General features: G+C 42.3%; 1 protein-coding gene across 1 annotated transcript in view; it reads left to right on the forward strand.

Annotated features, from left to right (window-relative positions):
- Positions 1–21,098, forward strand: part of LOC127576745 (cilia- and flagella-associated protein 58-like) — a 151,370-nt gene extending 130,272 nt beyond the window's left edge. Inside the window, 1 exon segment of the mRNA XM_052027456.1 lies at positions 20,691–21,098. Within this exon segment, the coding sequence (XP_051883416.1) occupies positions 20,691–20,811 (121 nt within the window). The 3' untranslated portion in view covers positions 20,812–21,098.
- The last annotated feature ends 2,895 nt before the right edge of the window (positions 21,099–23,993 follow it).

Consider the following 23,993-nt stretch of genomic DNA (forward strand, 5'->3'; position numbering starts at 1 on the left):
CCCACACCCATTGCTCTCAATCCAAACAGCGCATCTGCTTCATACTGCCAGCTCTTTTATGAGGTGGCTGTGTGCAGCCAGAGGTGATTGTACTGTTTGTTGGCTTATCACCGTAGAAGTAGGTCCAATTTTTTGAATGGTTAACACCACTCATAACTAGACTGTAGTACGTACACCAAGCCAACATTATTTTAAACGGGAGGTGCATTGTGGCTGCAGCAGATGCCATCAGGAACTCATTCTGAGCTTGGCAAACTATATTCTAAGGTTTTCCAGTGCATTAGCAGTTGGTTCAGTAAGTAGAGAAGAGGAAAGGTCCCCTGTTTCCACAGGGGGTCGGGAGGTCCTCCTGATACAACTTGAGTAGTCAAGCCTCAAGAACATGAAATGTTATATCTGACCATCAGCAACACGAACCTCAAACATTACTGAATGCACCAGACATCTACCACTCAGCTGCCAATGATCTCTTTCAATCAGGTCATGTGCCTAGCATTCTTATGATTCACCATATTTATATATACTTAGCTCTGGTGCAAACCTCACGCCCACATCTCACAGCTTACTAATGTCGCCAGTTATTCAACCATGACAGGCACGTTACCCAGACATATGTACAACACTCTCTGAAACACTTCCTGTGCTCTTGAAGAGCATAGTCACAGGCAGCATCAGCCAGCCAGCAGGATGCACATGCAGCTCCCTCACCTTATTCCAATGGAAGAGATTGTGCGTGCTTTTACTTGAGCGGCCATTACTAAGTCTATGGAACGTGACAGTATCTTGCTGCTTAATCTGCATTTTTACACCCTACCTTTGCCTCTGTGAATCTGCTCTCCAGATTTATAGCCTGTCGATAGTGCATCTCCGCGCCCCTTATCTCAGCACAATGTCTTTCTTCTTTCAGAGAGCCATGAAGTGCCAGCTAGTCAGGCAATGATAGAGGAGTAAGAAGAGACTCATCATGCTGATGCGACATGTAAACACGCCATTGCTTATTTGAACACATCACTTCCCTTAATGCATCGGTCCATCATCTCCGATGTTGTTGTGAATAATTCAGAGGTTAGAGTAGAGGTGCAATGGGCTTGTGGCGCATCACCATACAAAAGTGGCTTGCTGTCAGGTCAAAGGAAAAGGATGGCCCAGGGCCAGGCACCAGTTTTCCTGGAGCACAAGGTATCTGACAGGTTCTGCTGAAGAAGCCTCAGCTGAGATTCACAATGCAGCAGCCTGCAAGAGACAGCTAATGGGTCTGCACAAAGAAATGTGCATTGGCATGTTGTGAGAAAATCCATGTGCAATGTCAAAGAGCATGAAAGGGTTCAACTCACTCCTGGTGTAGAGCTTGGAACCGATTGAAGTAATGGGAAATTCCATTGACACGTTTGTGGAGCCGATTATAATGAAGTATCTGATATTTCAGTGAAAGTCCGGTGCTGCAGTGGAAACTCAGGCTGCTGTATTGCAAGATCATCCTGCTGCTGTACAAGCACATCTTGCTATCATGCAAGCCCAGCTTGTTGGCATCATGGCTACAGATACCAATATGCAGAGGGATTTGCAATGCGTCACAGCACTGCAGCAATCTGTTCTCCAACAGATAACTTGGATTATAGAGGCATTGTCAGAGAGAAGGCAGCCCTGCCTCTTTGAATTTGCTCTCATCTCTCCAGATGTCTGCATTCATGATTGCTCTGTCATTCGTCCAACACCCTTGCTGTGGTCAGTTAGCCAGCCATAACAGACAACTGCTGGTCATATTGAGAAAATGCACACCTAACCCAGATCTTTTAGACCCAGGGTGGCTTCAGGTCATGCTCCCAAGGCCATTGAAAGCAGCCTTGTGTCACCCATATTGTGCAGATTGGACAGATACCGCAGAGGACCCTTAGCACAGACAACACCGAAGAAGATAGGTGCTTAATGAATCGCAGAAGGGTGACCAGGTAACTTTTTACCTTGCAGTTTGGCATGCTAAGAGTTAATTGTTTATATTGTGTTTTTTTTATTCTGCCATACCAAGAAAGTAGATTCAAATTGTCAGCAATAGAATTAAGATTTAGGAGTGTTGACAAATCAGCAGTTGGGGTTTATGTTGACTAGTATTCCTACCAAGTGTGTGGTTCATGGTCATCCAGGTGAGGAGGAGCTCTCTTCTTGCCAACATCTTGCTTTTACTCCTCTTATCGCCCACCTCAGCAGCTGCTTACCATATAATTGGTAGCAAGTGCTGACCCCTTCTGATGATGTGGTCATGGGGCATACGTAATACCAGCGCAAATCTTGTTCCACTGAGTACTTCAGGAATCCTCCAGAACAGTCTGGATAGCGCAGTAGTGGTATTGGTATTGGTTTATTATTGTCACATGTACAGAGATACAGTGAAAAACTCTTGTTTAGTACATTAGGGTTATTGTGTGCAGTTCTGGGCACCTAACTATAGGAAGGATATCAGTAAGATTAAAAGAGTGCAGAGAAGATTTACTAGAATGTTGCCGGGTCTTCAGCAGTTGAGTTACAGGGAAAGATTGAACAGGTTAGGACTTTATTCCTTGGAGCACAGAAGAACGAGGGGCGATTTGATAAAGGTTTACAAAATTATGAGGGGTATAGAACAGAGTAAATGCGAGCAGGCTCTTTCCACCTAGATTAGGAGAGAGAAGTATGAGAGGACATGGCTTTAGGGTGAAAGGGGAAAGATTTAGGGGGAACATTAGGGGGATCTTCTTCACTCAGAGAGTGGTGGGAGTGTGGAACGAGCTGCCGTCTGATGTGGTAAATGCGGGCTCACTCAAGTTTTAAGAATAAATTGGATAGAAACATGGATGGGAGAGGTCTGGAGGATTATGGACTGGGTGCAGGTCAATGGGACTAGCAGAATAAAGTTTCGGCACAGACTAGAAGGGCCGAATGGTCTGTTTTCTGTGCTGTAGTGTTCTATGGTTCTAATACAGAATATAGTGTAGCAGTTGAATAGAAAGTGCAGTGCAGGTAAACAAACAAAGTACAAGGGCCATGACGAGGTAAATTGGGAGATCGAGAATTCAAATTTATTGTATGAGAAGTCCGTTCAAGAGACTGATAACAACAGGATAGAAGCTGTCCGGTGGTACGTGCTTTCAAGCTTTTGTATCTTCTGCCTGACGGGAGAGGGGAGAAGAGAGAATGATCAGGGTGGGAGGGGCCCTTGATTATGTTGTCTGCCTTTCTGAGGCAGCGGGAAGTGCAGACAGAGTCAGTGGAAGGGGAAGCAAAGTGATGGTCTGCACTATTACATTTTGTGTGGCAGCCAGTGATTCTTTGTATGCATTTTGACCACACCTTCAGGGGTTATAAGGAGACTGAGGAGACTGCAGATGCTGTAGTCTGGAGCAAAAGGAAAAACAAACTGCTGGAGGAATTCAGCAGGTCGAGCAGCATCTGCACAGGCAAAGGGATAGTCGATGTTTTGGATTGAGACACTGCATCAGGGTTAAATGGGGTTATACACTAAAAACATCAGCAAGTCGCTCTTGTTGCTCAGTAGCCACCTTTTGGGTGACTCATTTGCAGATGGCACAGCAGGTTGTTTTAGAATAATGACATTATGATTGCTGCCAGAATATAGAATGGAGGGAAAATTAAGCATAAAGACATAAGTGACTGAGGAAAGAAACTATGAACTAGTTGATAGAAGACTTGTGGGGGGGGGGAAGGTTTTGGAAAGAAGGGTGTGTGTGGGTGATGGACAGATGGAGGAGGTGGGGGAGGGGAAAGAAACTGGGTGATAAGTGGCTGGGTTTGGAAAGAAGGGTGATAATTGGTTCCACTCTTCAATTCCTTTCTTATCAGATTCCATTCATCTGCAGCCCTTTGTTGCCTCCACTAATCACCTCCCAGCCTCTGTCTCTATCTCCACCCTTCCCTCCCCTACCTGATTCCATTTGCCAATCAACCCCTCCTCACCAGGATCCACCTACTGCTTGCCAGCTCTTGCCCCAACCCTCCCACTCACCTCTTTATGCTGGCTATCTCTGCTGCACTCTTTCAGTCCAGATGAAGGGTCTCAACTGGAAATATTGACTGTCCATTTCCCTCCACAGTTGCTGCCTGACCTGCTGAGTTCCTCCAGCAGCTCATTTTTTTGGCAGGAAATGAAGTGCAAGAATGAGGAGACATGATAGAGGTGTATAAAATATTAAGAGGAATAGATAGAGTAGACAGCCAGTGCCTCTTTCCCAGGGCACCAGTGCTCAATACAAGAGGACATGGCTTTAAAGTAATGGGTGGGAAGTTCAAGGGAGATATCAGAGGAAGGTTTTTTACCCAGAGAGTGGTTGGGGCTTGGAATGCGCTGCCTGGGGCGGTGGTAGAGTCAGGTACATTGGTCAAATTCAAGAGATTGCTAGATAAGCATATGGAGGAATTTAAAATAGAGGGATATGTGGGAGGAAAGGGTTAGATAGTCTTAGGTGAGGTTTAAAGGTCATCACAACATTGTGGGCCAAAGGGCCTGTATCGTGCTGTACTGTTCTATGATTCTATGAAGAATATTTTCAAAAACTTTCAATAGGTATATTGGATTTATGGTGGCAATTGAAATGGAAAGTGCTGTTATGGGGTCAGATTTCAAAGTCGAGGATCAATACTTGAAGACAGGAAACTATTGACAATTTTGACCAGCTTTGGGCCCAGGCTGAGGCTGAATTATCAGCAGTTTGATCAGAAACCAATCAACGAAACAGAAGGTGCAAGTCATGTATAAGATGAGTTTGGACAGAGCAAGATAGGAGATGCTTGGAATCAGGTACTGATCATAGGTGATTGACCTGGAACGTTAACTGTTTCTCTCTGCAGGTCTGTTGTCTAATTCTATTGAGATTTCCTACATTTTCTGTTTTTAGTTTGGAACTCCAGCTACTGCAGTGTCTTGCTTTTGGATAGAATTTCAAGGAATGTGTGATTTCAGGACAAGGACACCAGTGAACATTTGGGGAGGACTGATCCAGTGGGCAAGGGGAGGGGCTGAGACAGATACACAGATAGCTTTTGTCAATATAACAAAAAATATCCATGACTTTACAGTTTATGCCAGAAAGTATCACTTAAGAAGCTGGCTTGCAATGAAGAAGAGATCTCAGGGTTTATTTCAGTCCAAATGAAGGGTCTCGACCCGAAACATCGACCGTCCATTTCCCTCCACAGATGCTGCCTGACCTGCTGAGTTACTCCAGCAGCTTGTGTTTTTGTTCCAGATTTCGGCACCTGCAGTCTCCTGTATCCCTTAGGGTTTATTTCTTCATTGTTGTGTAATCTTTGAGTGATTAGTTTTAACAAAGGAGAGTAGGAACTGATAATGTCATATCTGGATTGTTTAACCAGTTTTTTGACAAAAAACTTTCAGCTTTGTTTCCATTTGAGTTAAAGCATTCAAAATGAAGGACATAACAGGGTTTTTGGACGAGGGTGAGAGATGAAACTTCCTTCAGTGGGAATTAAACATCAAAGGTATTGAAGGAAGTATTTAGCAAAACAGTAGCTGCAAAACATTAGTGGGCCAGAGGCAAGCGAGGTGGGAATTTGGAAGTGTGGTGGAAAGAAATTTGAGAAAGCTTTTTCTGGGGGATGACTCTGAAACATGTCAGGTATGGAAGGAGAAGAGAACAGAACAAGAAAATGGTCAGAGTTTGCTGTATCAGTAACAGTTACAATTAGAGTCGCAAGAGAAAGCGAAATTACCACATTGAGGGATGGTCTTGATTATGGATAAGAAGACGTTATATATAAGGAGCAATTTAAGGAAGGGCTGGGATGATAGCTTGTCTGCTTGTAGAGCTCAATATGTTTGAGACTGGGGCAGAGAATCGAATGTGAAAGAAGTCAACCAGTCTTTTCCCAGCAGGCGTACAGCACAAGGAGGAAATATGATGAGACTGTCGCTCACCAAGACACAGCAATGAATAGCTCAGTGGGTCTTTGGACAATAATAAGAGACGCACAGTGGGGAGCTGGTGGGATAATCTGAGTGAGTCAGGCAGCAGCAAAGTCAGAATTCCAATGGGTACAAATTTACCAAGTCCATCACTGAATGAGAAGATGGGAAGATAAACAGGTGGAATATAATGAGGCAGTAAATTATGAGACTACAGTTATTTTTTACTGAACGTTGACATTACAGCACAAGAGAAGGTCCCTTGGCCCATTGCGCTCTCCAAATTGAATGATCGAGTATAATCCCATTATCCTCACTTCATTTTTGAACACACTACAATTTTCTTTTAACCCCTACTTCCTGCCAAAGTTTCAGTTTTCTTTTAACTTATACTTTCACCATTCTATTGAAAAATCTTGAGTTTGAACCTCCCTGGTACCAGGGGAGGAAATCATCTATAATTCATTCTGCCAAAATCCTTTGCTCATTTAGACTTCATTTAACTGGTATGTTCGAGTGCCAGCCTTGGATCTAGTGAATCTTTGCTTCCCTTTGCTTTCAGGGCCATCTTGTAATCTCATAAGAAGTGGAAGCAGAAGAAGCACGTGGACGCTCATGTCTGCTCTACCATTCAATAAGGATAATTTTCTCCTTTAAAAAACATTTTCCCTCCTGATTGACTTAATTTCCAAAGATCTAACAATCTCAACAACTGGTTTGCCCTGGGAAAGAAATCACAAAGTTCTGAGTGAACAGAACTCTCCTTATCTCAGCCCTAAATGGCTGACCCATTATCTTAAGTGTCTGAGCCATTGTGTGTGAGGCTCTCCAGGCAGAAGAAACAGCCTCTTATCGATTATACACCTGAATGTGATCACCTCTAATTCTCCTAATCTCCAGGAAATATATGGCCATTTTATTCAATCTCCTCTCCGAGGAAAACCATCTCAATCTAGTGAACCTGCATCCTTCTAAGACAAGTATGTCTCCCTTGAAAGCAGGTCAGAATTGTCCCTGTAATTGCCTGAATCACTGAGTTGCTCCAGCGGATTGTTTTTTGCTCAGAATCGTCCACTGCGGCTCTACAACTGCACCAAGACTTACTTCTACACTCCAACCTCCTTCCATTAAAGGCTAGCTTCCAATTTCCATTCTACCAACTTGCTTTACTTGATGTAATTCATATACAAGGGGACCCAAATATTAGTCTCTCACTTCCTCTAAAAAAAACCTGCTCAGCTTGCCCACAGCAACATACAATAAACAGCTGGTTATTTCTTTGTGCCAATTCAACATCACTGCTGCTTTCTTGAATTCAGTGGCAAGTGTGTCAAACCTAAATTTTATTTGCCTGTTTTATATGCAGCCCCACTTAGACCGGCAATCTTAGATCTTTATCCTTTTTATCTATTAAAATCCCAAACACTTAGGTTATATTTTCTTTCTTTTTCCAAAAAATGTGGGATTTTCTTTGTTAGGCTGTAATTGCCACCAATCTTCCTGTTTTCTACCTGCTATCTTTTCCTCTTTCTTTTCCATGTGCTCTAACTTAATGCTAACATAATAAGTTTGATGGCAACATCAACATAATTTGTGCAAAGCAAAACAATAGCCAGCATAGGACCTTGAGGCACAGCACTGCCCATACTCCACTAATCCTAAAACATCCTTTTACCTCTTTCCCTGCTCTCTGTCCATGTAACTTACAAACAAAGCAACAAAAAAAGAATAATGAAAAGCTGATCTGGAAACAAAAAAATATTCTGTAATTACTCAGCAGTTTAGGCAGTCTCTGTGGAGAGATTAACGAACTATCATCAGAACTAGAAGATGTGTAGATATATTAAGAAGATAAAACAGGTGGTGTTGTAGACAGTGAGGATGGTTATCAGGATTTACAGAGGGATCTTGACCAGCTGGGTAAGTGGGATGAGGAACGGCAAATGGAGCTTAATTTGGAGAAGTGCCAGGTGTTGCATTTTGTGAAGACAGATGAGGGTAGGACTTTCACAGTGAATGGTACAGCTTGGGAGAGTGTTGTAGAACAGAGGGACCATGGAGTACAAGTACATGGTTCCATGAAAGTGACGTTGCAGGTAGACAGGGTGGTGAAGAAGGCTTTTGGCACGCAGGCCTTCAACAGTCAGCGCATTGAGTATAGAAGTTGGAAAGTTATGTTGCAGCTGTATAAGACACTGGTGAGGCCACATTTGGGATATTGTGTTCTGCTAAAGGAAAGATGCCATTAAATTGGAGAAAGTGCAGAGGAGATTTACGAGGATGTTGCCGGGACTTGTGGGACTCAGTTATGGAGACAGTTGGGACTTTATTCATTGGAGTGTAGGAGAATGAGGGATGATCTTTTAGAGGTGTATAAAGTCGTGAGGGATATAGATAGGGTGCATGTACACAGCCTTTTTCCCAGGGTTGGGGAATCAAGAAATAGAGGACATAGGTTTAAGGTGAAAGGGGAGAGGTTTAATAGGATCCTGAGAGGCAACTTTTTCACCCAGAGGGTGGTCAGTATATGGAATGAGCTGCTAGAGGGTGGAGGCAGGTACATTAACAACATTCAAAAAAACACTTAAAAAAAAGGTTTAGAGCGATATGGGCCAAACATAGGCAAGTGGGAGTCACTTATATGGGAATCTTGGTTGGCTTGGACCAGTTGGGCCAAAAGACCTGTTTCCATGCTGTATGATTCTTTGACTCTATATCAGAGATGAGAGCTTTCAAGCAAGAACAAAGTCAGGGGATAATGGTGAAAATCAAAAGAACTGCAGATGCCGCAAATCTGAACTAAAAACTGAAAAGGCTGGAAACACTCAGCGGGTCAGGCAGCATCCATGGAGGGGGAACATTGTTATTGTTGCAAGATAGTGCCCTTTTATCAGAACTGGAAAGGAGTTGAGATAAGACAGTTTTAAAACTTGGATGCAGGAGATTCAGTAAGTAGCCAAATCCAGCCCACAGCAATGTTCTGCCCAGCCTGTTTCAGTAAGCAGTGAATAACCCACATCCACTGCCCTGATGCTCACATTTACCTGCACCAGCCTGGTTGCTATCAGGTGGCACTAACCTTCATGTCAGTCTAGCTCCAATATACTAGCCAGTTCCCTGAAGCTGAGCCCTAATCAGCAAAGCCCTGTGGAGCTTTTACAGCCTGCTCAGTCATGCCCCAGGCAGAAGTGGCTCTTAGAACCCTTTGAATGCCTGCAAGTGCTGCTGATTTCCACTAACTCAAAAATGATCAAAACAATTAAAAATCAAAAACACTAAAAATAATTTAAAACTCTAGAAAATATTTTAATCATTCAAATTTGTTTTTTAACTCAATAAATCCAGATAATGCAAATGACCTTTCAGGAGCCATTGTAGCTCTCCCTGTGAGACATTGGGTACCATTTTTTAAAGTTGTAGAGAAAGGTGACAGAGGAAAGGAAAGTCTATGAAAGTGTCCAAGGCAGGAGAGATAAAGTAACAAGGTATATTATTCATCTGATATGTTTATGTTTTCCTACTTGTCTGATTATCAATTCATTTTGTTAACCTTTTATACCCCTTTTGTCAAGTAGTGGAATTATGTAGAATTTATACCACTTTTATCATAGACACAGGGCACAGACCATTTGACCTGATGATTTGTGACATTGCTAATGCTATTCGCAAAGCTCTCCCCACCCCGTTTAGATATTAGAAATACGTGAGGTGGTGTCCTGTAGCTTTATGTTACATTGTCAAGCTACCCAGTATGAGATTGCAACATTGGCTTCAAATTCAGCAGTTTTATTTTCAATTTCCTGCTATATTCCTGGCTCTTGGCATCATTCTCTGGTGCACAGCCTATTCATATAGTATTCCAGCATGAGACCTGGAGTACCCCCACAACCCATGGAATTTTGAAGCCTATATTTGATTTAACCTCTAAATACTTGGACCATGATACAGCCATCATATCAGAATCCTTTTTCATTAATGCTGCCAGGTAGAGCATGATTTAACTTTTACTTTAGGAATAGATATGGGAAGTAGAAACATATGACCATTCAAACAGAGCCCTGTTTTTAATTCATTTAATATATTTATTCAAGAACTGTGTTAGAAACATAGAAACATAGAAAACCTACAGCACAATACAGGCCCTTCGGCCCACAAAGTTGTGCCAAACATGTCCCTACCTTAGAAATTACTAGGCTTACCCATAGCCCCCTATTTTTCTAAACTCCATGTACCTATCCTCTTAAAAGACCCTATCGTATCTGCCTCCACGCACTCACCACTCTCTGAGTAAAAAACTTACCCCTGACGTCTCCTCTGTACCTACTCCCCAGCACCTTAAACCTGTGTCCTCTTGTGGCAACCATTTCAGCCCTGGGAAAAAGCCTCTGACTATCCACACGATCAATGCCTCTTATCATCTTATATGAGAGGTGACCTCTATCAGGTCACCTCTCATCCTCTGTCGCTCCAAGGAGAAAAGGCCGAGTTCCTGCAACCTGTTTTCATAAGGTGTTGGTCAAGGAGTGAAGAATATTGAGTGTGTGTGTAACAGGACTATATCAACAATGCAAAAGCATCAGTATTAACAATGTTACTCCAATGTTACAAGTTATGGAGGCCATGTTCTCCCATATAATGCCAACGTTGTTGACTAATGGTAATTTGGCAGATTTCTACATTAAAGCACCATCCCAATGGCAGAGTTGCATCTAGTTGTATCTAATTTCTCAGGAGCAAGTGGGGATGTTGCACTTCTGCAGCAGTTGGTAGTTGCATCATTATTTTAACAAAGTTAGATATAGTAGTTATTCCATTATTGGCTTCCATTTGCTCAGAGCCACGTGAGCCATCTCCTGAAACACCTGTATGCTATTACATGTATAAAGGATCCATCTTCTGGAGTTATGAGCTTTTAACATTGCAATTGAGTAACCTGCCCAGGAAATTGAGGTAAACCAGCATATAACCTGGGTACCCTTAATTATCTCAGCATCCTTATAGGATGGATTAGTGAGTCTATTTATGGTAGTTATGGTAACATATTTGCATGTTGGAAATCTGCCGTACCTCTGTAATGGAGTAGCGTTTTAAATGAACTCTATCATCATCAAAAGTAGTGATTTCTACTCCAAACCGTTAGTCGTTTTAAGCATTATTAATTGGAAGTATACTTTGATGGCTTCTTGATTGAATGTAATGCAGGGTTTGGAGTAACACACCATGATGTGAAGCCCAAACTGACGAGAAAATATTTTGAAAAGATCATAAAATAGACCAAAGATGCCAAAATAAATAGGGCAAATGCCAGTCGCAGGTGGTTCAAGAGGGAGAATGTTTGTCTTGACAGTTAAGAAGACCTTGATCAGGACATTATCAAATCATAGTGTAGTTCAAACACTTAACTATAGCCTGAATGAATATGCATTTTCTCAAACTAAATGGTATTTCGAGATTTAAAAAGAACATGCACGAGAATGCATAATCCTTCAGGAGTTCATTAGGTAAAGATAAAGGAGAAATGAAAGGTATGATGCTATTATTTGACGCACACTCTGTTTTAATTGTTTTGAAACTATTTCTGAGGAAGCTGTGTTGCAGCTGTTGGAGTCAGTTCTTAATTCTGAAAACATCAAAATTTAAATGCTTTGATCATTTTTGCTGGAATATTCACAGATGTCATCTATTTCAAGAACATATATGCCTTTCATGTAATAAAGGAATAAAGCTTATCAGTCAGATGTCCTCACTTGTGCTTGGCTCCTGCTCATTCAAGTGTCGAAGCCAACAACTGGAGTGCTTGGTAAATGAAAGGCAGAGGATGTATCTTTGTAGTGCATCCCATAGATATGTGAAAAGCCCAGGCTGGCAGTGTGAGTTTCACAACATGTCCTCCTGGCCTTGCAAGACATCACAGGACAGATAATACTGTGGGCACTGCACCACTGACCTTTATGAATTCCACACAAAGGTCTTTGCCAATAGTACAAACTTGAAGATAAATGATCAGTGCAACTGTTAGAATTGCAGCATGAAATATGTGTACATGAACTTGCATCTAATTCCTTCCTTTATTAATTTAGGATGCTTCAACCTGTTTACATGGGTTAGATGGTGGAGAGGCTGTGGTGGGTGAAGAATTCATGTGAAACCATTGGAATGTATATCCGCTAATGTTCAAGACTTATAATTACAAGGGCCATTTGTGTCCACAGTGGCACTTTCAGAGATCGAATTACATGATTGAACTATCTTTGGCCTAATATTTGCAGAGAGAAATAACAGTGAACTGGTCAGTGTTCATTGTAATACCAAAGGAAATTGTATAGTAATTGCCAGTAAAAGAAGTCATTGACAGTGATTCCCTGCTCTTCCACAAGCATATAGGAAGGCAGGGACCACTGGTCCCCATAGATCATGAGTTTTATGTCAGGTTTGAGGTCTTGAACTTCGATTACCTTTATCCTCAATCAACCAAAGGCTGTACTAACACAATGAAGTTGGTGGTGAATTTCACCATTCATGTCTGCCTTCACGGAGAGGTGCCTCCTGAGATCTGGGAAACAGTTCACATTTTCCAAGGTCTCAATATAAACCTTTATAGTTAGAGGGCATTGTGTGCAGCAAGGGTAGGTTGGCAGAGGACCTCGGTCTTACAGAGGTTGAGTGCAAAGGCCATATTCCGGTTGGCTTTGGAGAATGAGTTGATGATGTCTTGGAGCTGGCCTCCAAGTGAGCATAAAGGCAAGTTGTAAGCAGCTTTAAGTTGCTGGGTGTCAACATCTCCAAGAGTCGGGCCTGGACCCAACACATTGATACAGTCACAAAGAAGGCACGCCAGCGGCTCTACTTCGTTAAGAGTTTCAGGAGATTTGGTATGTCAACAAAGACTCTTGCAAATTTCTATAGATGTACAGTGGAGAGCATTCTGACTGGTTGCGTCACCGCCTGGTTTGGAGGCTCTAATGCTCAGGATTGCAAGAGGCTGCAGAGGATTGTAGATTCAGCCAGCTCCATCAGGGGCACAACCCTCCCCACCGTGGAGAATATCTTCAAGAGGCAGTGCCTCAAGAAGGCGGCATCCATCACTAAAGGCACTCACTATCCGGGATATGGCCTTTTCTCGTTACTACCATCAGGGAGGAAGTATAGGAGCCTGAAGACCCACACTCAATGATTCAGAAACAGCTTCTTCCCCTCCACCATCAGATTTCTGAACAGTCCATGAACCCATGGACACTACCTCATTGTTCCTGTTTTTTTTTTGCACTAATTATTTATTTTGTAATTTATAGTGTTTTATATCTTTGGACTGCACTGCTACTGCAAAACAACAAATTTCACGTCACATAAGACAGTGATAATAAACCTAATTCTGATTCTGATTCTGAAGTGTCAACTGCATGCTGCGTCTCAAGGCACTGGAAAAACACCATCAACACTGTCTCCCAAAAATGCTCCAAATTCACAGGAAGGATAAGCAAATCAGCATTAACATCCTCTCCCAGGTCAGCATCCCCAGCGCTGTTACTTGGCTTTGTTGGGCAGGCCATGTCATTCGCAATGCTGGACTCCCAAAGCAGATGCTCTGTTTTGAGTTCTGTTGTGGGTGGAGGATACCAAGCAAGCAAAAAACAATTGAAGTATGTGCTCAAAGTCTCCTTGAAGAAGTGCAACATCCCCACTTACTCCAGAGAACCTAGAGTCATAGTTATACAGTACAGAAGCAGGCCCTTCAGCCCAACTCATCCATGCCAACCAAGGTCGCTTCCTAAGTTAGTCCAATTTGCCTGCATTTGGCACATAGCTCTCTAAACCTTTCCTATCCATCAACCTGTCCAAATGTCTTTTAAAAGTTGTAATTTTACCTGCCTCTACCACTTGACAGCTTGTTCCATATGCCCTCTACCCTCTGTCTAAAAAACTTGCCCCTCAGATCCCCTTTATATCTTTCCCCTCTCACCTTAAGCCTCTGCTCTCTTGTTTTAGACTCCCCTACCCTGGGAAAAGATTGTGACCATCCATCTTATCTATGTCTTCATGATTTTATAAACTTCTATAAGATCACCCCTCAGTCTCCTTCACTCCATGGAAAACAGTCTCTCCTCATAACTCAGGCCCTCCAATCCCAGCAACATCCTTGAGAATCTTTTCTGCACCCTGTCCAGCTTAATCACAACCTGCCTGTAGTATGGTGAAGAAAACTGCACACAATATTCCAGGTGCAGTCTCACCAATGTCCTATACAGCTACAGCGTGACGTGCTAACGCTTTCACTCAACACCCCATTCGATAAAGCATGCTGTAGGTCTTCTTCACCACTTTTTCTACCTGTGTCGCCACCTTCAGGGAACTGTGCTCTGACGTCTCTCTGTCCTACAACACTCCCCAGGGCTCTGTCAATTACTGTGTAAGTCCTGTCCTGGTTTAACTTACCAAAATGCCCTTTAGCCCATGAATCATTCAAAGTGTAGAAGAAGCATTTGGGGTAGCGTTGAGATCCTCAAGGACATGCATTGGGAAGTAACAAAAACCCTATACGTATAATCAATAAAAGGAGTGCCCCATGTCACAAACTACCCACCTGCCCACTCTGTTGACCACCTCCTGCTTCATCAGTGACTAGTCTGTTTTTCCCACTTTATTGGAATTAGAATTGGAATTGGTTTATTATTCTCACATGTACCAAGGTACAGTGAACAACTTGTCTTGCATACCGTTCATACAAATTAATTCATTACACAGTGCATTGAGGTAGTACAAGTTAAAACAATAACAGAACGCAGAATAAAGTATAACAGTTACAGAAAAAGTGCAGTGCAGGTAGACAATAAGGTCATAACGAGGTAGATTGTGAGGTCAAGAGTCTATCTTATCATACTAGGGAACCATTCAATAAACATAACAGTGGGATAGAAGCTGTCCTTGAGCCTGTTGGTACGTGCTTTCAGGCTTTCGTATCTTCTGCCTGATCGGGGAGGGGAGGAGAGAGAATGTCTGGGGTGGGTGGGGTCTTTGACTATGCTGGCTGCTTTACCAAGGCAGTCAGTATAGACAGAGTCCATGGAGGGGAGGCTGGTTTCCGTGATGTGCTGATCTGTGTATCTACAACTCTCTGAAGTTTCTTGTGGTCACGGGCAGAGCAGTTGCCATACCAAGCGTGATGCATCCAGATAGGATGCTTTCCATGGTGAATCAATAATAATTGATGAGGGTCGATGGGGACATGCCAAATTTCATTAGCCTCCTGAGGAAGTAGAGGCGTTAGTGAGCTTTCTTGGCCATGGCGTCTACGTGGTTGGACTAGGACAGGCCATTGGTGATGTTCACTCCTAGGAACTTGAAGCTCTCAACCCTATTGAACTCAGCACTGTTGATGTAGATAGGAGCATGTGCACCACCCCCCTTCCTGAAGTCAATGACGAGCTCTTTTCTCTTAGTGACATTGGGGGAAAGGTTGTTGTGATGACGCCATGTTACTAAGCTCTATATCTCCTTCCTGTACTCCAACCCATCATTATTTGAGATACGCCTCCCTATAGTCGTATCATCTACAAACTTGTAGTTGGAGTTAGAACAGAATCTGGCCACGCAGTCATGAGTATATAAGGAGTAGAGTAGGGGGCTGAGGATGCAGCCTTGTGGCACACCAGTGTTGAAAATAATCATGGCGGAGGTGTTGCTGCCTATCCTCACTGATTTTGGTTTGTTTTTCAGGAAGTCAAGGATCCAGTTGCAAAGCGAGGTGTTGAGTCCCAGGTCTCGGAGTTTGGTGATGAGTTTGTTTGGAATGATAGTATTGAAAGCGGGAGCTGCAGTCAATAAACAATAGTCTACTGTAGGTGTCTTTACTGTCCAGATGCTCCAGAGATGAGTGTAAGGCCAGGGAGATGGCATCCGCTGTAGACCCATTTTGGCGGTAGGCTAATTACGGTGGGTTGAGGTTGACTGCGAGGCTGGAGTTGATGTATGCCATGACTAGCCTCTCAAAGCAATTCACAATGGTGGATGTCAGAGCCACCAGGCTGTAGTCATTAAAGCACATGACCTTGTTTTTCTTGGGTGTTCTTCTTAAAGCAGGTACCTCATCAGCCACCTCAGAGCTGGGATGGAAGCAAGTCATACTTGATGCTGAGGGACTGCCTCAGGAGAAGAAACCTCTTCCACTAACTGCTCCATTTTGCAATAGGAGTGTGACCACCGGAGCAGTGATCATCTTGTTAAACATCTAGAGTGACTGGAACAAAATTGTATTACCTAGGAGCTCACATGGCAATATCTTACATCTGAATTAAAGTAATGCATGCAACACCAAGGCATTTGTATGCTAATGGTGCAGGAAAACTTATTAAATACATAGGAGCTGTGCAAAGCAATTTTACACTTTTCAGGCATCTGAGTCAATGTATTGGATCATTTCCCTTGCATAATTTTTATGCAATAGAGTATGATCATTGTGGAAATGTCATAAAGGTTCCACTGAGTTCACCAGCAAAGCCATAACGGCAAAGCAATTACTTAATAAATACACTTGGTTCCCCATATGAACATAGTTTAAAAACTAATCAGCTGTATTCATTTAATTTTCAGCCAAACATGCTGGGCCAAAGCATTAAGTACAGCTCAGTACACTAGTAAGATTACACTGTAATGAAGGGTGATATCTTTACGTGCATGTAAATACCTGTTATATTTGAAATAAAAACAGAGAATGCTGGAAATACTCGGCAAGTCGGTTCTTTGACCTGAAATGTTATCACTTATTCTTTTTTCACAGATGCTGCCTGACCAGCTGAATGTTTCCAGCATTTTCTGTTCTTATTTCAGATTTCCAGCACATGCAATTTCATTTCCTGTGATATTTAACTCAGAAGCATTCTAAAAAATTGGTAAATTGGTTTATTATTGTCACATGTACTGAGGTACAGTGAAAAACTTTGTTTTGCATGCCATCCATACAGATCATTTCATCACATCAGTACATTGACGTAGTACAAGGGAAAAGCAATGACAGAATGCAAAGAAAGTGAAGTGCAGGCAGACAGTAAGGTGCAAAGCCATGACAAGATAGATTGTGAGGTCAAAGGTCTATCTTATCGTACAAGAGGTCCGTTCAATGGTCTTATGATGGTGAGATAGAAGCCGTCCTTGAGCCTGGTGGTACATGCTTTCAGGCTTTTGTATCTTCTGCCCAATGGGAGAGGGAGGAGAGAGAATATTTGGGATGGGTGGGGTCCTTGATTATGTTGGCTACTTTATTGAGGCAGTGAGAAGTGTAGACAGAGTCCATGGAGGGGAGGCTGTTTTTTGTAATGTCTACCTTGAGATGCACAAGGACTTCTGTCATGTACCACCCCGGTAAATTCAGATTTTTTTTCTCTGATGAACTATTCTATGGCAATTAAATGTGTGTGAACTGGATAGGGAGATGTAGCCTTTATAAGATCAATGCAATAACACATGCAAATTGCAATCAAAATCAAATGATGAAGCCTCCAAGAATGTGACCAACTTGTGTTTTTAAACACCGTGCATTTCCTGCCATTTTAGTATGCACACGTATAAAAATGCTACGTCTCCCTTCAAAAGGTTAAACTATTAAGTACTCTGAATATTCTAAACAACCAGATTTATTGAAATGCTCCAGAAGTGCTGAAATGCACTGTGACACAAACAGTGTGATGAATAAGCCTGGATTTCCATTCGAAGATGAAATCTAATACTGTGTACCAGTCAAGTGATCAATATCTTGCACTTGCTTGAGCTATAATGTAATTTACAAGAGAAATCAATAAGAATTGACTATTGTTTAATTTGTTTGTAGGAATAAAACATGACTCTTGGTGAATTCACACATTTCAGTATGTAAAATCAAGTATCTTTTCTTGAGTGTTATTTCATGGTGGCTTGCATGATTCTTCATAAGGGAACAGTTCATCCAAAGTCAAAAATTTACCCCATATATCTCAGAATTTTCACAACTTTTAACTTAAGGAAGAAGGACATTGGTGACATGATGATGACTAAGATAATAGGGTGTTTTCCAATGGTTTGTGCATTGACCCTTGCTAGTGTACACACATCCACCACGGAAATCAAGGTACAGGTAATCCGGCAAGGAGTGAGTGCTTAAATACAAACAGAAGTGGTGGAAAGCAGGTCAAGCAGAATTTGTGGCCAAACAAGCAGGTAACATTTCTGTTCATTAAGCTTACGGCAGCATTGGAAAGAAAACTAGAGATGTGAGCAGCTCTTATGCAACAATACAGGGTGGGAAAGGAGGGAAGGCAGGAAGATTTCACTGGCAAAAAGGATGATTTTGCAAGGCAAAAGGAGGTGGTAATGAGACATACAGAAGAGCTAGGCAAGAGGTGTAAATAGGGATAGCACAATCAATGGGAGTGATGGTTCTGATCTGAAATTGTTGAACTCGATGTTGAACCTGGAAAACCGTAACGGTAAACTGGTAAATTGTTGAATTGGTTTATTATTGTCACATGTACCGAGGTACAGTGAGAAACTTTGCTTTGCATGTCATCCATACAGATCATTTCATTACAACAGTGCATTGAGGAAGTACAAGGGAAAACAATAACAGAATGTAGCATAAAGTGTTACCATTACAGAGAAAGTGCAGTGCAGGCAGGCCATAAGATGCAAGGCCTTAATGAGGTAGATTGTGAGGTGAAGAGTCCATCTTATCGTACTCGGGGACTGTTCAATGGTCTTATAACAGCAGGGTAATGCGTCAAATTGGAAGGTGAGAAGGTGTCTGTCAAGCATGATTATAGTCATGTAGGAGGCCAAGAACCAGCGTAGGTGTGAGCAGAGGGCTAACATGACAAAATATGGAAAATGTATAAGAACATATGTCTGTGGGCATCGATTAATGGCTTGACAATTCATTTTTTTATTATTGATTCCTGGGACAAAGGCATCAATGGCAAAGCCATAATTTATTGCTCACACCTATTTGATCTTGAACTATTTGGCTTTCCAGGTCATTTCAAAGGGTCAACCACATTGTAGGTCTGGGCGCACAACAGACCCATACCAGGTAAGGATAGCTGGTTTCCTTCCATGAAGAACATATGTGAACCAGATGGGTTTTTACAAAAGTCTGGCCACTACAACTAAATGCTAGCTTTTTATTTCAGATTTACTTAAAGAAAACTGGATTTAAATTTCCCAGCTGACTAGGTGGGATTTGACCATATCTCTGGATCGATTGACTATGCTCAGCAATGCATTGGCTGGTCATTTAACCATTCTACTATCCTACCATGAAGATTGTTCTGTCCTGCTCTGAATTTTGTCTGTCTTGGCCCACCATTATGCAGCTGCAGCTAACGGTGTCTCTAAATAGAACAGTACAATGCAGGAACAGGCTCTTCAGCTCACGATATCCATGCCAACCATGAGGCCAAATTAAACTAAACCAATTCTTAATGTCCTCCATGTCGCTCCATTCCCTGCATGCTCATGTATCTGTCGAAGTGCCTTTTAAACACCACTGTGGGAACATTATTCCATCCATTTCTCAATCTTTAGCACCAAATTCCTAAAGGCATGTTTCTGTGGAATGTGATCGATTTACTTTAGGGTTTTTCTCCACTTAACCTAGTAGTTTCATTTTTCTTTTTTCCCTTCCTACCTTTAAAGTCAAAACTAGGCATTTCATTGACATTTGTCTGGAGAGTACGTTTTCACCTCATATAACGCAGACCTTCCAAACCCTTGTATTGTTGCTCCCTTGGCTGTGAGGTGAGAGGCATGAGAGACCACAGATGCTGGAAATCTGGAGCTGGAGAAACTTAGCGGGTCAGGCAGCATCTATGGAGCGAAACGGACAGTCGACGTTTTGGGTTGAGACCCTTCCTCTGGACTGGAAAGAAAAAGGGGAGATAGCCTGTATAAAAAGGCGGGGGGTAGGTGTGGCGGTGGAGACAAGTGCCTAGGAAGGACACATGTTTGTGGTAGTGAGTCTAGGTGAGCACATGGCCGAAGAGCTGGAGAGCAGCAGTGATCACAGAGGGGGAGCAGCGAGAGAGGGTCTCACAAAACTCCCTCCCGTTGGAGAGAGGAGGAAAATTTCTTCAAGTTAGGCGTACCTTGAGGAGACTTGTGATATGAGAGATGCTTGTATATTTGTTACCAAATGACTACTGTAGGTCACTGTACTGCCAGCCTTAATGTAACATCATATATAAAAATATATATATATATTTATAGAGTTTACCCCACAGGAGGAGGCCATTAAGAACGATTGGTCTGTGTTTGGGCTTCTTTCTACCTTATTTCATCCAACCAGATCGCCATATCCTTCTCTTCCATTCTCCCTCATATCATTATCAAGCTTCCCTCTATAAGGCAACCATGCTCCACGTGTTAGCGAGTTCTTGGCACATTGTGAGCGAGGTGTAAGCATTTCATGCACTATACTTTATGGAATTTTTCTCCTTAATCAGACGAAGAACTGAATAATTTCTATTTTACTCCCCAGTACCAGAATCAACAGCTCCCAGGTATTTGAATTTATTCACATTAAACGTGTGTGTGCATGTATGAGTGTGCACTTCTGCAGGGAGTGTTGCTGTGTACAGACGATGGAGTAAGGAAAGTGCATGGGGGCATTCAAGAGATGCCTGGAGGAAGTAGATCAGATTGCTGCTAGTTTGCACTGATAAGTACATATCGCTTGGAACACAAAAGGAATACCTGTAAAAAGAAATAGTAGTGTTTCTGAAGTAAACTGGATTTCTTCTGTTTTTCCCTCTAGTGAGAAAGAAAAAGCCTTGGAACAAGAAGGGCAGCCTTTAATCCAGCCTCAGAGAACCAACTATGCTCAGTTCACAGGAGGAGGTTTCAATCTTAAATACCAACCAAAGATCACAGTTTAAATGTCCAATTTGCTCCATTTTCAATCTGCTGTTGATTCCTTCACATCACAGGAGATTTTTTTTTCTTTGCTTATTATTTTAGAAAGTGTCCACACAGCCAAGAAATGATAGTGTGTGCCAATATGATTTTCATGTAACTTAATTTTATTCTGGCATTTCAAATGCCCCAGTTCAGCAAAAATAATGAACCATATTGAAATGTGTTTTATGGAACATTGATTTTTGTTTCTTGATTTTGTTAAATTGAATATGAAAATACCTGTGTTGCACTTGAATGCATTTTCATGTCAGATACACACAGATATGTAGTGAAATAAAGACTCTGATTTATAATCAAAATGCTTTGTCACGGGCCTTGTTGAACAACCAAATGACAGTCTTGCACAAGTGTGGGAGAAATAGAATTGTTGATTTTTTTTTTGAAAAAGCTTAAAACAGAGAATAGTTTTCCAACCTGGGGAAAAAGAACAGCCTACAGAGATTTCTTTATCTCTTTTGGGGTTTCATTCAAGATTGATATCTGTCTCCTCATCCCCAATACATATGATTCAGATCTGTTTGCCTAAGCCTGTTCAGTTTGCTACATCCGAGCAACTCAGGTGTGGCAGTAGTGTGGACTAGCACAGGGGCTCATTGCGAACAAGAGGAAGACATACCAGGGGAATTATCACTTATCAAACAGCATCAGGTCTTTAGATCTTATCTACAGCTCTTTGATAAGTGTTATTTCAGCCATTTCATGCTGTAATCTTACATTTGTGAAAGAGAGGACCCGTCTATCTCAGTGCTCTTCCTCTTGGTGGGGGTATAGGCAAATGGATATTCTTCAGATGTACATTTCCCTTCTAGTATCCTATGCAACCAAGCTTCATCAGTTTCCCTCAAGAGCCACATAATCCACTCTACTACCACAGCAGGTCACCAGATAGAGAGTTGGGAAGAAAAAGTTTGCTTAATATTGATCCCACTCTCCGCTACCACAAAAAGTCAGGGGGTCATTGGAACAATTACAGCAAGCACACCCATAAACAGGAAGTAGGAAAGGGCTTTGATAGATTTGGTACTGGGAGTGTTAGCCAGTCACCATCTCTAGTTATTGCATCTGTGGCTCTTATTCTAATAAAATGTTAAATCTTCAGCAGGCATGAAAACCCTCCTCCAGCCTTTGACTATCTTACTTTAAGAAATCATCATGTAATGCTGAATTTATCTCTGCTCAGAAGAGATGGAAATTATGTTTAAATAGCTTGCATGAAGACAGCTTGCACCTGAATAAATCAGTAATATTATTGCAAATGAAATCAAGCAGAAATCACACATAAAATAAATAATTCTAGCCAAAGGTCTACACTGATCCATCTTAAATGTACAGATATCTTGTCGATCAGAGCATTCCTTTGTCAGGCAAAGGTACAATTATATTCTGACCCTTCTGGCAGACTGTTGTCAGCACTGAGGTAATACTTAGACATAAGGATGATGGGCTTCCAAGGCCCCTATCCTCTGATTATTTTCAGGAGATAGTTGTGGTTCATCTTGTTATTGACTTGTGCCTATCTGACACCAATGAAAACTTTTGCGCGGCTCTAACCTTTCAATTGTTTTGTTCCTACCTATTAATCCAAACCTGACCATTACCAGTTTGAGCATATCAAGTTACTTGCATTTTTATTCAGAACATGCTCCCTTCAGTCTGAAGCACTCGACACCCAGGAGGCCAACCCTTCCATTCCTAACCCTGGCTCTGGTATTGCAGAAGTTGAAAGTAAACCCCTTCTTTTTGCAAAACACACTCTTTGGATGACCACAAGAAAAGGTAAAACAAACGACGCAGATTGCGGTTCAATGGTTGAAGGGAAGTAGCTGCTCTTGAACCTGGTGGTGTGGGACTTAAGGCTTCTGTACCTCCCGCCCGATGGCAGCTGTGAAAAGATGGCATGGCCCGGATGGTGGGGATCTTTGATGATAGATGTTGTCTTCTTGAGGCAGCGCCTCCTGTAGATATTACTGATGATGGGGACAGATGTGCCCGTGATGTATTACGCAGAGTCCACTACTCCCTGCAGCTTCTTACGTTCCTGTGCATTCGAATTGCCGTACCAGATCATAAGATAAGATATTTATTTATTAGTCACACGTACATCGAAACACACAGTGAAATGCATCTTTTTGCATCACTGAGAATGTGCTGGGGCAGCCCGCAAGTGTTGCCACTCTTCCAGCACCAACACAGCATGCCCACAGCTCCTAACCCATACGTCTTTGGAATGTGGGAGGAAACCGGAGCACCCAGAGGAAACCTACGCAGACGCAGGGAGAACGTACAAACTCCTTACAGACAGCAGTGGGAATTGAACCCGGGTCGCTGGCGCTGTAACAGCGTTACGCTAACCGCTACACTACCATGCCACCATGATGCAACCAGTCACAGAACACTACACTGAGCATAGTGTTAGGCCCTGTCAGATGTAGGAGCCCATTGAGGGAACCTTGCTAAAATTAGTCACCAATGGACAGGGTAGGCGACAAGCCTTAGAACTTAAATGCCTACTGATGCAGGAACTGGTGGAGCAGTACTCACCTCCAAAGCCCTGAGAACTAGTTTCCATCAATCCTGAAACCTAATGCTTATCACACGGCGTTGGACCTGGGCCCAAAATCTACCTCAAAGTTTCTTAGCAGTGCTGTTTCCAGCGGAGGTAAGCTAGAAAATTGCAAGTTATATCACTGAGTCAAGCCAACTTTCCTCGCACTTCAATTCCCTCCACGCCAGCTGCAGCTCAGTTGGTAGTGCTATTGTGTCTGAGTCAGGATGTTGTGGGTTCAAGCCCCACTTTAGAGAGGGGTGTTAATTGAATTGAAAGGGATATTAATAAGAAGCCCTGTCTGTTCAGGTGGCTTTAAATAAAACTACTATGGATCCCTTTGAAGGAAGAGCCTGCCAGCCATCTGTGATGCCCTAGCTAGTACTTATCTCTCAATCAATTTCACTTAAAAGTAAATTGAGGATTCAAGTCTCACTCAAGCATTTGCTATGAGCTGGAGAATCAAAGGACTGCAGATGCTGGAATCTAGATGAAAAACACGATGATGCTGGAGGAACTCAGAAGGCCAGGCAGCATCCGTGGAGAAAAGCAGGCGGTCAACTTTTCGGGTCAGGACCCTTCTTCAGGACACTATGA

The sequence above is a fragment of the Pristis pectinata genome, chromosome 12 (genome assembly GCF_009764475.1).
Source record: "Pristis pectinata isolate sPriPec2 chromosome 12, sPriPec2.1.pri, whole genome shotgun sequence".
Classification (NCBI taxonomy): domain Eukaryota; kingdom Metazoa; phylum Chordata; class Chondrichthyes; order Rhinopristiformes; family Pristidae; genus Pristis; species Pristis pectinata.